Below are 15,494 nucleotides of genomic sequence, written 5' to 3' on the forward strand. Positions count from 1 at the left end.
TGTCCTTGATGAAGTCGAAGACAAAATTCGAGGACCGTCCTGGAGACCTTACAGCAGTGAGCAACGAGATGATCTCCTCTATGACTTCAAGCTGGAAAAAACCGACATTTTGCAGTGGAAGGCTCACATTGTTCGCTCCATAAACCAGGAAGCAGCAAAGCAAGATCAGCTGAAGATGATAAGCACCAGTCAAGACTGTGCATTAGTCACAAAGGACTGGGCAATGAAATTTATCCAGCTTAGATTTCGTGAGAAGCAGTCCGATTGGTTCGGCAAGAGAGGAATGAGTTGGTACATCACGACAGTGATCACAAGTGATCCAAACCACAAAGGAAAACTAGAACTGCACTCCTGTGCCCATCTGTTTGACACATGTCAGCAGGATTGGTTCGCCGTGTGTTCCATCACAGAGAGTACACTAAAAGAAATTAAAACCAAGAAGCCCCACATCACTCGAGTTTACCTTAGGTCCGATGAAGCTGGCTGTGATCATAATAATTCTCTCATTGCCGTAGCAAGAGACATCGGTCAGCGGGCAGGTATTGAAGTCTTTCGGTATGACTTTTCAGAGCCACAGTATGGCAAGGATTGAAATGTGATCGTATCCTGTGCCCAATGAAAACATGCATCCGACGTTTCTGCAACGAAGGACACGACATTCGTAACAGCGGGAGACATGAGAAAGGCGCTCTCTGAGAGACCAGTGAAAGGTACATCCGCGTGCGTATATGAAGTTGACGAGTCTAAGAGAACCTTAGAAGTGAACAAGATAGATGGTTTTAGCAAGCTACACAACATTCAGTTTGGGGAAAAATGTATACGTGCGTGGAGGTCGTACGGAATAGGCCGTGGCAAGGAGATTTCTTACGACCAGCTAGTTTCAAATGACCAAGGGGACACCGCTCTCGTTGTAAGTAAGGAGTTCTTCCCTTTTCACAATGCACGTGTGTATGAATACACAGTTCTTGGAACAGAGGGTTCAAATGAAGATGATGATTTGGACGATTCAAAGATGGACATGTTTGAATGTTCGGAGCCTGGATGCGTGAAGAGTTTCCAAGCGTTTTCAGAGCTCGAGTTACATTTGAACTTAGGGGACCATTGTGTGAAGGATAAAAGGCTGTCAGAAACAGTATATGATAAGCTCCGTAGAGATTGGGCAGAGAGGTTTACTAAATCAGTCAGCATCACTGACGAACCACATTGCGAAACTAGTACCCACCAGGTTGTACGTGACTCAATGCCTCCAGCAAACACTGTCAGTATGGGCTGGGCCCTACCCAAGCCACGAGCAGGATCCACTAGATTCAGTTGCAAAGTTAAGAATTATTTAACAGCGAAGTTTGATCAAGGCGAACAATCAGGGCTAAACGCTGACCCTCAGCAAGTTTCAAATGATATGCGAAAGGCAAGAGACGAGCAGAACAATAGGTTGTTTGACCGAGACGAGTGGCTTACCAAGAGCCAAGTGCAGGGGTTTTTCTCTCGCCTTACATCAAACAGAAAAAGGCAACGAACTCCCTCAGAAATCGAGCAAAATCCGAAGGAACTATCGCTAGTGGAAGAGGAAGCTGAACGACAACGGCTGATGGAACACATCCTTAATAAACTAAAGCCGCAGCACCCTTTGTTCTACGATGCCTTTAATCTGTGCGAGTGCGCAAAGGAGAATAAGCTTAGTCTCTTTAATATCGCAATGCTCAAAGAAATCTTCTCGTTTTTTGAAGTACCATTTAAATCAAGAGACAGGAAAAAAGGACCTTATTGAGCAACTGAAGTCATTTATACAGGAATGCCAATACTTTAATTAAACAATATCAGAAGCTGCATAGCCAAGGAAAACAAATGATGGTTCCTGTGGAGTGAGTTTGTTTTAGAACAATAGGCACAGCCTCAAAGTAACCTGATAAACAGTTGTACTCAGCGAATTAACGTACTCACTTCTGAGAAAATTCGCGAAAATCTCTCAAAATTTGTCGTTATTAAGTTTGTGGCGATGTTCTTAACTCGCAAAAATTAAAAGAGAAAAAAGAAAGGAAAAAATACTACCCTCACCGTGGGAGATTTTAGTAGCATTTACGCGTACAGATAGGTTTGTGATTCTCTTAATTTCGAGAAATTAATGATATGTGAATTTTGCAAGAGTTTATTAAAATACCAGTTGGAATCATCTGTATTATTTTTCAATTTCTCCCGGCACGATTCTCCTACTCTCAATGACTCAATCATATTGCATATCTTCGGAATTCGCGTTTGGTTCGACGACAAGACAAACCTCTGAAACTAGATGTTGCGCGACCTGGCGTAACTGACTCAGTCACGTTGAAAAAGTAAACATGTAAAATTCACCTCTTCAACAAATACCGTTTTGAAATGATGAATATATGAATACAGTATATAGGAACTGCGGAACGAGAAGAAGTTCATCACAATTATAGACGAAACTTTTAATTTGCGAAAATAAACCTGAAAAATTCATGCTTGAAAGTGTTTCGAACCCTTGACTTTTGCAACACCGCCGGTTTAGCGCTCTAACCATTACGCTAACAAACCAACTGTGATGCCATTCTACAAATGATGATGAACAACTTGCTAACCACTTAAAAGGAAAACTTAAGGAAATAGCTGGAAGAAATGGTCAAATCGGGCAAATTGGCCACAATAAACACGAGTGAAATGAGCAACTTCTTCAACAACAAATTCCGTTGGCACGTCGTTGATAACTGAAAACAAAGGCTAGCGCTCTTGAACATTAACTGAGTTCCTCAAGTCCAAAAGGGATACAACAGTAACGTTTCCACTTCTGTAGAAACTATTGTTTGCATGGTCAAAAACTGCTAAGGAAACTAGTTTGGACGCGTGTGTCGAAAAACAAGGAACGCATACAGCTAATTTGCATATGACTACAGAGAAAGAATTTTCTGAAACATTTCCGCCATGCCATGTAAAACGGACAAAAAAATTTTTTTTATCGATACTTCATTAAGGAGTTGGTACTTTATCTTCAAGTAGTTTTAGGCCGTTAGGGCTTAGAAATCGGATTCATGTGTGGATCGTGTTATCTTTGGTTCCGATCAAAATGGTGAATATTTGTTAAATTCGCAAAGCTCTCTGCGGCGCGCCATTAAGAGTGCCCAAAAGTTCTATTCCATAATTTACTTATTAAGTGTAAGTGCTTATGAGCTGTAATAGAGTTGACTCTGGATTAGGTCCCACATAAGAGAAAATAGCTTTCAACCACATGTACCCTACGCATCACAAATTTCAGTGCTCGAGGTAAGTATTTTGAAAAATTTGTAACTCAGTGAAAAATATATACAGTGTGATTGTTTTACCGTATGGCACAAAACCTAAAAATCTTTCTTGTACCTGATCCAAGATTTAATAGATAAATCAGTGAAATTCAGCAGGGAAAAACTGGAACCAAGGGCCGATATGGTAAGGGAAATAAGTCCTAATCGAGGACAGAGAACGACATAGACTTCAAAAAATTTCTCACCTATCTCACGCACGTGCGCGTTTGAGACCGCCGTGGATAAAAATTAATTTTTCACGTCTTTTAATCTATATCCCTCGCTTTCCTTGGTATCAGAGCTGTCTGAAAGAAGCTCATCGGCATATTTCATTTAATCTCTGGAGGTTTCCAACAGTTTCTTTAGAGTCCGAGTTGCAAAATTTTTCCAATTATTGGAAAGCTGATTTTCATCCAGGGAAGTGCTCGGATGACAGTGTCTGCTCGGAGTTGAGTGGGCGATTTCGTTCTTCAAACTCATCTTCCTGTTTTCGTCTTCCAGAAAAATGTCTTTCTTTTCTTCAAGTAGACAGATCTACTTCTCTCTCCAGCCATTTTCGATAACTTTTCCTTTGATTTACTGCTCTATGTGCGTTGAATATCACATTCGACTGAGACCCGGACTAAAACTGCCTCTGACTCTATCCCATAATCGTTTTGTCCCAGAAAAACTCCCCAAATAAGACTAAATAAAGTGTATCTCGTAAGCTCCCGCCCGCTTGGCTTGGTTGCCACAACACCAAGGCATAAACAACTGATAAATTTTTAAAAATGCTATTCTCGTTACCATGGTAACCAAGCCATTAGCCAAAGCAGCAATTTTAAAATCGCTAAAAAAGATAAAAATAATGAAAATAAATGGAAAATTAGTTTTCCATAGTAAAATTAAATACCCAAAGCTACAAACTCTAAGGAAAACAAAAAACTGAGTTTGGGAGCAAATTTCAGGTTTACCCCCGCCTTAATTACTTCATGCAACAGAAAGTTGAATATGGCCTAGGGTCATCAAGTTTAGGTGAGGAAGATGGTGGACTAATTACAACGCCTCTCTTTACCAAGGAGATTTTATGGGTAATTGCTCAACTTCCAAGGGAGCTGACAGGTTACCCAGCATGAAGTGAGATGCCATACAGTTGGGAAGATGCTGGACTAATTACAGCACCTCTCTTTACCGAGGAGACTTCATGGGTAATTGCTCAACTTTGCAGGGAGCAGACAGGTTGCCAAGCATGAAGTGGTTAATGCAATACAGGAGTATTTTTACAAGTTGTGCTGTATTATGTCAAGCCGGTAGAGTAAAATACTCGGCGATACGACACACCAAAATGTCTAATAATGCAGTTAATCATTATCCAACACACCAAGTTGTTATTCAGTGTGGCAAATTTCAGATATTTATTAACAGGGAATGTGACAGAAGTATGCGAAGCAAAATGGAATTGGCACATTGTTGAGTTGCTGTTTCTATTTTCTTCAGTAAACGACAAAAATTTCATTGTTGTCTAAGTGCTTTTCTTCATTCGATTTATATTATAAATTTGAATCAATTTTCACCAGCTATTCCAACTCTCCGTCGTCAGAGATATAATATAAATTATCCGCCTTTTTTTTGTAACTTAAATCCAATTCATTGTTTGTGCAATACAAGAAAACCTGTCTAACCGGTTTTCTGGAGTACAAATACCACGTGACATTTGTATTCATCTTGGGTGTTATTTGTACTCCACGGAGTGTAGTTGGATAATAACACTGATTACTTCCTACTTCAATCAGAACCTGGGAAAGTGGGAGACCCAGTGGCCTAATGATTGGTGTGGTGGACTCTGATCGAGTTTCAGACCTGGCCAGGTTCTTTTATTACTCGGACAAACAATGCCTCTCTCCACCTGGAGTACAGAGAGACTACCAGCAAATTGTCAGGGTCAAGCAGAATGAAAAGATGGGGGGGTTACCTTGCAAAGGACTAGCATCCCATTCCAGGGGGGAGAAGAAATACTCCTTGTAATTTCATGCTATGGAAACCATTAAGCTGAGCTCACCTGTATGGGCCACTTTACTCAAGAGTAGAGGGGAGATTAAATGAGCCTTTTTTTTTTTTTTTTTTCAGAAAATAAGAAACAGTCGCCAACCTCTAAACTCTTCTGGTGTCCTATCAGAGAACTGATTCAAACATCAAACTTGAAACATGAAACTTAAAATTTTAAAAAAATAAAGCTCCAAGAGGGAGATGAAAAAACTCGGAGCCCTACTCCATGGAGTACCCTATGGAGCAGTAATAATAATAATAATACAGTTCTTAAAAACGCATTATACATAATATAAGTCTGAATCCTTTTACATAAGGTTTAAAGTAATTACAAAAATAAGATAAAAATTAACTATAAATCAAAAGCGATTTTAAAAAGGTGAGTCTTGAGCCTGGTTTTAAAGGAATCTAAGGTTTCGGAATATCTTATGAAATCAGGAAATTTGTTCCAAAGCATGGGGGATGCACACGCAAAGGATCTATCACCATAGGTAGAGGTTCTAGATCTTGGGACAGACAGATTGATGGACCTTGAGGAACGGAGGGAGCGGAGAGGTGTATAGAGAGCGAACAGATTTGCCAAGTAATCAGGAGTACCTAAATGGAGTACCCCTAAAAGTCATGTACTGGTCACTGATAAATATATCTTATTATACATTGTAGTCACCATCTGTCTTCTCATTGTCTAGACGCCCACAGTTTATTCTGGGAAACAGCGCAACCTACAGATTATTCACCAATCTGTACCTACAGATTAGTGAATAATCTATAGGCTGCGCGCGCAATGCATGATTTTCGGTGGACAGTTTGTGGGGTTCTTGCAACAGCACTCAGTTTAAGCCTGGGCAGAGCTTCACAAAACTGACCACACAAGTTATCGCCCATTTTGATGTACAAATATCCTTTGTCGCCGTAGTCTTCTCCACAGGAATTTCTGACGATCCAGTACCAAATATGGCCTGATATTGGGAAGGGAAATAGTAATCAGTGTTGAGTAGAGGAAAAGTTCCAACTCTACCCGCATCTGAATATGAAAGCTTTGAGCCGTTTGCAAGAGTCCAGAGCTTGAGAGAGAATAAGAGGGACAGTCAGCTTCACGTTTCAAAAATTATCTGCTGAACAATTAATGATCAGAGACTTAAGTAAAAAAATGACAAAGACCTAAGTAAAAAAATTAAGTTACTTAATTATCAAATTACTTAAGACTTGAGTAAAAATATTTTCTGAGAAAAACGTACGGCTCTACCGCCCTACCGCTACTCGCGAATGGGTGGTTGAATGGTATCCATTGACTCCTGTACGTCATTCATTGATATCCACGTGGAAAATCATTCAAGAGAAAAGAGAACAATACTTCCAGGGCAACTCCGTGTATTGGTGTCAAGAATGGTGAGTAAATCGCGTAATTTTAACAGCTTCGCTCCTTGTTCTCATGCGAATATAAATGGAACAAGTAAAACTTCTTAAAATTTTGACTGTGGCTCGCATGACTCGCATGGCTAGCCCCTTGGCTCGCAGGTTTATAAAACTCAGTTTCAAACCGCCGGTTTCAAAGATACGTTTCCAAGATCTCTGATGTTGTGATCGACATCTTCGGCGAGGTCTTAAAAGTTAAAAAGGTTGAGAAGAGGGCTTTGAAAGACACAATCGGGAGTATAGAGAAATCCAAAAGTACTTCAGCTCTTATAGAATCCAACAGCATTAAGAGCAACCGTGGTAACTTCCAGATTTCGGCATGCGTAGTTGACAAGAACGAGCAGGTTGGTGTTACCCTCACAAGTTGCTACTTTAAGTTCACAGAAAAAGAAGAGGACTATTTCTTCTCGGAGAGAAAAGGCAGGAAATAGCATTGCAGATGTTTACAAGTCTTTGTTTTGAAGCACGTTCGCGAAGAAGTGATTGAGACTTTACCTTTAATGGCTTAACATTTACGTTATTCTTGTTCCCCTTTGCTAAAAAAAAATGATTGTTTATAATTTAGAAAGAACTGAATAGTTCGTTTCTTTCGTTGAAGACTGCTTATTTGTAATCAGGGTGTATACCTGAAAAGTGCTCATTGGAAACTTTTGATTCCCTTTAATAAAGCAACTGTCAGCACGGTTTGTTATCGTAGGTATGTTAGTTTATTTGACACCAAACCTTCGAAGGATACAATTGAAAAAGGCGAGGTGTAATCATAATGTCTAAGCGTAGGCCATGTTTTTCTAGGAACACCTGTCTTTGGTTCACTATACATCTTTAATTGATTCCTTTATAGTTAAGCTTTGAAAGTTTGTGCATGATACGTAGCAAAATTAGGGAAAAAAAATTTTGCTTTAGATACATCATTCTTGGAATTAATGTAATAGCGGCGAAGCTGCAACAATTTAGGAACCAATGATTATCCAACTTGAACTCACTAGTATAATATTTTTCCATGATAGACTAAGAAATGTACTTGAAAGATTGAGATGCATTAAAATGCCTGGTGAAATATTTTTAGACCCAGAACTCGTGATTTCCAATGTGTTGCTTGACCTGTACAGGATGTCTTCAGAATGCTGGGATTAACGGTAAAGGACTTTGATTTTTTCAAGTGAACCAAACAAGAACATAACACTTGTAATGCCCGCCCATACATGGCTTTTATACCATTGTAATAACTTCAGCATCATATCATGAAGTGTATTGTGCACGTATCGCTTAGTCTCATAACGCTATTTATTCTTATCTCGCTTATTCTTTATACATTCCATTTGATCATTAATTCCTTCAAAGGAACAAAGATCCTATCCAAGTATCGTATAGCATATTTTCAATAAAGAAGTCTACCGTGCTGTTTTCCTTATCACTGCGACTTTTGATTGTAATCGATTCTGTAAAGACATTGAGGCACCCAGACCATCCCATCACCCGCAAGTACAATGGTTTTTCCATTACTGGAATCATTATGAAAAATATAATTAATTTAATGGTAACTCGATGGGTGTTAGACTCAATATGTAATAACATGCTTCGGTTGATGAGGGAAATTACTGAGTAAACCTACGTAGAAGTCCAAATGTTTTCGCAAGGAACTAATAATTTCGAATGTGTGCTTGACCTACGCGTAATGTCTTCACAATGCTGAGGTCAACGTCAAAGGGGTTTGTTTTTTTCCTTTCAGTTAGATACTACCATTTGCGTTCAACCATGAAGCATGAACGTTTTTTCATGTATGTTTATTTTTCAAACGAGACAGTTTCCCATGCAGACAACTGTGACGATTGGACCAATGAAAATGTTTCGTTTGTAGCACGAAACTATGAATGTTTTGTTAAACAAACTTGGCACATCATGTTCACAAGGTGTGCAGGTTTGACAAAATTAGTCATCCTTTCAGGTTTGTGCTGAACACTTGACGCCCGTGCAAATATGTCTCTAGTGCAAATGAAGGTCATCTATGACTAATATTCTTCCAAGCGTATCACTGCCTTTTTGATAGGGGAGGAGGAGCTTTTGGAGTACGATTTCCAAACTTTCAAGCAACTTATTGTAAGAGAAGTCCCTTACCTAGCCAAAATAACAAGCCTCTCTGCTACGCCACTTCAAATAACAATAAATGACGAAGTCAACGAGGTCGACATATCTCCAGTACATTTTGCGTTTCAACTCAAGGAAATACTGTCAAAAGGAAAAATATCACCTTATAAGAATTTACATTCGAATCGCCATCAGTTCAGGGGGTCGGGACTGATTAGTGTGAAGTCAACATGAATCCACCGCCAAATCGGCCAAAACATTTACCAGCATTGTAAAGACATCCTATAGGTCAAGCAGTACGTTAAAAATCACGATATCCGGTCTTTGTGAAAATGTTTCCATCTCCACCTATATTTACTAATTTCCCTCACCAAAGCATTTTATTGCTTCTGTTACATTTCTCAGCCCAATAACTATAATAGTAAAACATTTTCCCAGTAGGCTTAAGATATATAATCATAGCTTCCTTATGAAGTTAATGCATTTGCCCTGCTATTAAATTGATTCCAAATTATGATTTTTCTACGTGTAGTTTACAAAATGTTAAGGCTTAACTATAAAGGAATCGATTAAAGACGCATAGTGAACCAAACCCAGGTGTTCACAGAAAAACATGACCTACGCTTAGACATTATGATTATACCACGCCTTTTTCAGTTGTCATGATATCCTTCGAGGTCTCGGTGTCAAGAAAACTAATATACCTACGATAAAAAACAATTTCTAATAGCTACTTTGTTAAAGGGAATTAAAAGTTGCCGATGAGCACTTTTCAGGTATATGTCCTGATTACAAAAGAGCAATTTTCAACGAACGAAACGGATAAGAGGGACAAGGGTAACATAGATTGACAGAGGTAAAGTCTCATTCACTATCAATTCGCAAATTATATCGTCCTGAATAAAAAACGTAGACAATAATATTCAGCTCTTCGTATGCACCGAGACCATTTATAGGTTGAGATGCGAAAGGAAGCGCGTGACTCTGTTGCCCAGTTTCTGATTGACTTCTTCGCGAACTTGGTCGTAAACATCTTCGTTTAAAATGAGGACTTCTGCAGACACCTGCAATGTTATGTCCTGCTTTTCCCTCCTCGCGAAGAAATAGTTGTCTTTTATTTCTGTGGACTGAAAATAGCAACCAAGGTGGGAAACGCTAACCTGCTCGTTCTTGTCAACTGTGCATGCCAAAATCTGGAAGTTACCACGATTGCTCTCAATGCTGTTGGATTCGAAAAGGGTTAACGCACTTTTCGATTTCTCTAAACTCTCGATTGTGTCTTTGAAAGTCCTCTTCTCACCCTCGTCAACTTTTAAGGCCCCACTGAAGATGTTGATCACAACATCAGAGATCGTAGATTCATTTGGAAAGGAAGCGTATCTCTCGAACGGTTTGAAACTTTGCGTAACCCACCCGACTTCCACCTTCCTATAAAAGGCGTACCAATCGCTGGGGTTAGTGACGCGGTTGTACTTCTTATTTGCTGCCAACTGAGAAAGCAGGGTGGAATTGAGCACGTCCTTCTTCCGTTGCTCATTGGTCACGGAACTAAAGGAAACGAGACTGCCTCCATCGACGAAACTAGTTTCAGAAAACGCAATGGGACCAATTCCTGGGGGTGTGGAACACTCTTCAAGTTCGATCGTTTTTATAATGTTAGTCAGGTCCATTTTGAAGGCAATGAAAGGGAAGAGACGAAACAGGCTTGTGGTCTACCTTACGGCCCCAATCGGAAATAATCTCGAGAATCGATTGATAATAAGCGCCATGAGCAAGAGACATATATGGTGATGAAACTATACTATTGGTCAGGTTCGACGACACAAACAGAGCGGCTTAAGCGCTATATTGGGCTTTACGCCTATAACAAAAGCTACTGCGGAAGTTTCTGCCTTAAAGACCTCAAGCGTGTCAATAGCGTCTTAATTCAAAATTTGTCTATTGTACTATTGTGAGTTCTACATGCATTCCCTCCCTTCTCAGACAAGACTGACAACCCGTAGGACTGAGAGAGAACATGCTTCGTACGAGTGACCTGAAGAACATCTGTCCTTAAAGAGGTCAGCGGCGAAACAAGCCATCTGTGACTGACAACTGATTCGAAGAAATTTAGATCTATACTTCAAAAACGGTGTGGGGCGCCCCTTCTTTCAGAGGGAAATGAACTGGAGTCTGCAACAGACGGACTACGAATGCAAAGAATATTTTCTAATGACTTAACCTCTTCTTGTAAGTATAGAATGTAAAAAGAAGAAAGGAAAAAGCCTTTAAAAAGGGAAATAGAAACCAAGCTCATCAAACTCTTATTGAGAAAGGCAAACAATTTTTAGACCAAACTACTTTCTGAATGTTTTAATACACACCATTTTATTAAAATACCTCCCACAGTGATTGCACGGTACATCATGAACAGTTTCCGCAGGGACTATATATGGAAACCTTACAGAAGTAAGTTAACATTACTGATGATATCGATAATAAAGCGTTACTCAAATTGGAAAAAAAGCTGAAAGCCAAAGTATTGATTTTGCATAAAAGCAAGTCTCTTTCCTTTACGTACATTTAGCTCCTTAAAAAACGAAAACAAAAAAACAAAAAAAAACCAAGAAAAAAAGAAAACAAGACGATATCGTTGAACTTGACCTGCTGCAATGTTCAAAGCAATGTTCTGTTCGCAGCTAATTTTAAGAGTCTAGAAATCCAGCTGGCGGACAAAATCTTTAGCGCGTTTGCCCAACTTGTTGATAACGGCTAGGCGAACTTGCGCGTACGTCTTTTCGTTTAGGGTGAAGACTTGAGTTGACTTGTGTAATCGTATTTCTCGAGACTCGTAAGAGAAGAAAAAGTAGTCGCTCGATTCCTTATCGGCATCAAAATAGGCACCAATGAAAGCAAGGTTGACCTGATCATTGCGGACTGTGCTTGGCAGGATTTGGAAGCGACCATCATTGCCTGATGTACTATTCTTATTGAACAGAGTTTGGCCCTCTTCCGACTTTTCTAAGCTATCCAAGGTGTTCTTTACGACTGACACAAGTTACTTGTCTTCACCAACCATTGCGCTCAAAAGCTCCAAGGTCGTCTCGGATAACTTGAAGGAAGCATCACTAGATTTGTACTCGTCGAAGCTGAAACCTTGCAAAACCCAGCCTAGCTTTCCCAGTACGTAACCGTAAAACTTGTACCAGTCTGTGACCTGCTCCTGTTTGGGGTACTTCTTGGTTGCCGCCAGCTGTGGAAGGAACTAAGTGGAGTTTTGGACGTCTTCCAACTGTTGACCGCTCAGTTTCTGGGTAAAGGAAGCAAGACTACCAGCAACAACTTTGCCCTGAGATGAATCACGAGTCAGAGACTCGTCGAGTTCGAGGGAACATATAAATTCTAGAGGTGACCGGCTCAACATAGTGATAGTTCGTGGACGGTCTGATAATACACACGAGAGCTTAAATCCCGCTGGCTAGCGCTTTTAAGAGCTTCAAAACAATAGAATATTTGTTTAACATGCTACTACGGACTATAAATGGTAAAGTAGCGATCCTATTGGTCAGGTTTTTCGATCCTTGACCACCGGCAGTCAAAGAATTGAGTTCATTGCATTGAAATTTGTCGGAGCGGTTCTTTAGCGGATAATTCCGTTGTCTCGGTTAGCTTTTCGTCACTGCCTACTTAGCTTTTTTACCTCTTTTCTTTTCTATGGCGTCGAATTTGCTTTAGTGCTCAGTGCATCTTTCTATGTTTTGCCTCTGCCTACAATACTACACAACGTGAAAGTAAATCTAGGCCATAAATCTGCAAAGACTTGTTTTTCTTTCAGTTTTAAGTGGGTGAATAACAAATACTTAAACACATGCTTTTTGAGTTTTCAGCCAAAAGTCCAACTGAAACCTTCAAGTGCTTTAATGAAAAAAAGTAGAAGTGATGGTCTTCATGTTCCAATGTCTTCACAGAACAAGTACCGTGATCCATTGCGTCTGTAATTGACTAAACTACTCAAGGGTCTTACTTATCGATAGTAAGCGATACGTGCACAAAGCTTTGCATGATATTGGAACTAAGTCAAGCGCGAGTATAAGATCTTAGGGCGGGTATTATAAGTGTTGTTTTTCTGGTTGACTCTAAGCCAAAATATATGTATAAAGGAAAAAAAAAACAAACCTCTTTAACATTGACCTCAGCATTGTGATGATATCCCGGTTAGGTCAGTGCAGGCAAACTCAGTGTTTTGTATTTTTTTTTTTTTTTTTTTTTTTTTTGTGATTTACTCTACGCCGAAAATATAAATCTAAAGGGAAAAAAAAACAAACCCCTTTGAAGTTGATCTCAGCATTGTGAAAGATATTACGCGTAAGTCAAGCACACATTCGAAATCATTAGTTCTTTGGGAAAGCACTTGGACTTCTACGCTTCATTATAATTAACTGAAGCATCTAATTGTACATTAAGTGTAACACCCCTCGAGTTACAATTAAATTATAGCTGGTGATGGGATAGTCTAAATGCCCCACAGAATCAAAAGTCGCAGCGATATGGAAAACAAATGACTAAAGGCTGATAGTTTCTAAAGAAACTGTTTGGGGCTGCGTCGGTGGGGGTAACGAAATAATTTGGATATACCAACAAAGTTGAAATGGTAAATTGGCCATCGTAACGATTACAAGAGCTGACGTTTCGAGCGTTAGCCCTTCGTCGGAGCCATATGGAAAACAGCACGGTAGTCTTCTTTATTGAAAATAATCTATACGATACTTAGGTAGGATCTTTGTTCCTTTGAAGGAATTAATGATCAAACGGAAGATATAAAGAATAAGGGGGTAAGAATACGTAAGCAGTATGAGAATAAGCGATACGTGCACAATACACTTTATGATGCTGAAGTTATTACAGGTATAAAAGCTATGGGCGGGAATTACAAGCGTTATGGGTGATGCAATACATTAGAAATCACGAGTTTTTGTTCTAAAAATGTTTCCCTAGGCATTTTAATGCATCTCAATCTTTTAAGTACATTTCTCAGTCCATCGTCGAAAAATGTTAAACCAGTGGGTTCAACTGTTAGATAATCATTGGTTCCTAAATTATAACAGCTTCGCCGCTATTACATTAATTCCAAAAATGATGATGTATCTGAAAGCAAAATATATTTTTCCTAATCATATCAAACTGTTTCCCCACTGCGATGGACATTTGTTTTTGTCGGTTCCAGCCTGGCGCGGCCGCTAACCCAGATGCGCTCCTGAGCAAATTTTCATAATGGCGGACAAGTCTAAGAGAGAGATAAGAGAACCAAAGCGATTCTGCAACGAATACTCAGCATACACCCCTGTTAAAAAGGTCATTTCACAGAGAAAAGATACAAAATTGTATGATATTGGAGTCACGGAGGTTGACAAACCCAACAAAAGACTGAAAATTCACTACATTGGCTACAGTACACGCTTTGATGAGTGGAGACCCTTCGGGGTTCTGTCCTCGTGTACCGGTTCACAAGAGCCAATACAAAAGCCCAAACGATACACAATAGCTAACCGATAACTCCTGAACAAAGAAAGAACAATGGTAATTCCCTTGTGAACCGGTAGACCAGGACAGAACCCCCTTCGGGGACGGTGAAGCATCTGAATATTTTCCTTCGAAATTGTTTAGATTAGTAGGCTGCAACAAAAATTTATTGGACGACGTTTAGGGTAAAAACAGCAATCTAACCTGAAAAAAATGTACTTATTCCGGCTCTTTCGGAAAATAACTTTACAAATCTTACTTGTTTATCTCGTAAGTAAACGATGGTGAAGCGCTTTCCGAGCTACCCGATTCTTCTCCCACTGCTTTCACGCTTATAAAACAGGAAACGAGCAAAAGGAGGAAGGTGTGGCTGTTTTGACTAGCTATTTGACGAGGTTCAATCTGCTCCTTGTTCGATAATTTACATATCAAAACAAAGGAAATTTGTTCCTCTCTTTGATTTTGGCAGTACATTTTCAATTTGCGCTTGCGTAAGAGAGAAATCGCCCAAGACTCCTTGCTCGGTCTTGTTTTGACCACGAACGCCTTCTTAATTTTGACGGACCCGCTCGAGAAAAGGTGAAAATGACGAGGGAAAAACTTTACTTTGTAGTACGAAAATACACAAAATGGAAAGCCATGATATTATAGTTCAATATTTCGGTGGTACATTGTTAACATTTTATACAGAGAGTCGGCAAGATGATATAACATCCAAAAATCGCACTCAATTTGAGTGGGCCGATGAAGTGGGCGTGGTCACGAAATTCAGTAAGAGACTATTTGTACCCCGTGAGTTTGATATGTTCCTACCAACTTTGAGAGAAAAATGAGTTTTATACCGTTATTTTTAAACAAAGACATAAACGACCCTTCGTGGAGTTTATCGTGTTAGGAACGCAGTTGGCTTTCTTTTGAACAAGTCATTCTTGATGCTTGTTAAAGAGAAATCTTTTTGATCATTGTGGATCCCGGACGGGAATAACAGGCGAGAATCCCGATGAGATCCAGAGCGGGAAGGTCAGAATTTTAAGTGGTGAGAACCGCGTGTTTACCCAGCGAGCCAAGTGCTTTTGAAACACATCGGAGGTAGATCCATAGATTACTAAAAGGAGGCTCTGTTCGCGTTGCGTGCCTACACGGAAATGGCGCCTGCTAATTTCTTGTCGTCGGGTC

General features: G+C 39.7%; 1 protein-coding gene, 1 long non-coding RNA gene and 1 pseudogene across 2 annotated transcripts; 2 read left to right on the forward strand and 1 right to left on the reverse strand.

Annotated features, from left to right (window-relative positions):
- Positions 1–9: 9 nt before the first annotated feature.
- LOC148724083 (uncharacterized) lies at positions 10–2,170 on the forward strand. The gene has a single exon (XM_088732602.1). It carries the CDS (start codon positions 677–679, stop codon positions 1,766–1,768), a length of 1,092 nt encoding a protein of 363 aa, XP_088588728.1. The 5' UTR covers positions 10–676; the 3' UTR covers positions 1,769–2,170.
- A 1,021-nt stretch (positions 2,171–3,191) lies between these two features.
- On the forward strand, positions 3,192–7,793 carry LOC148724084 (uncharacterized). Its single transcript, XR_015991530.1, has 2 exons — positions 3,192–4,480; positions 5,400–7,793. It is a non-coding gene; the product is annotated as an uncharacterized LOC148724084 (long non-coding RNA).
- A 3,666-nt stretch (positions 7,794–11,459) lies between these two features.
- Positions 11,460–12,222, reverse strand: LOC148724085 (uncharacterized; annotated as a pseudogene).
- Between the last annotated feature and the right edge of the window lie 3,272 nt (positions 12,223–15,494).

Source organism: Stylophora pistillata, chromosome 9 (assembly GCF_964205215.1).
Source record: "Stylophora pistillata chromosome 9, jaStyPist1.2, whole genome shotgun sequence".
NCBI lineage: Eukaryota > Metazoa > Cnidaria > Anthozoa > Scleractinia > Pocilloporidae > Stylophora > Stylophora pistillata.

Bases quoted from the DNA above. Each gene is read 5' to 3' on its own strand.
- LOC148724083 (XM_088732602.1), top strand. From the start codon at position 677: ATGAGAAAGGCGCTCTCTGAGAGACCAGTGAAAGGTACATCCGCGTGC.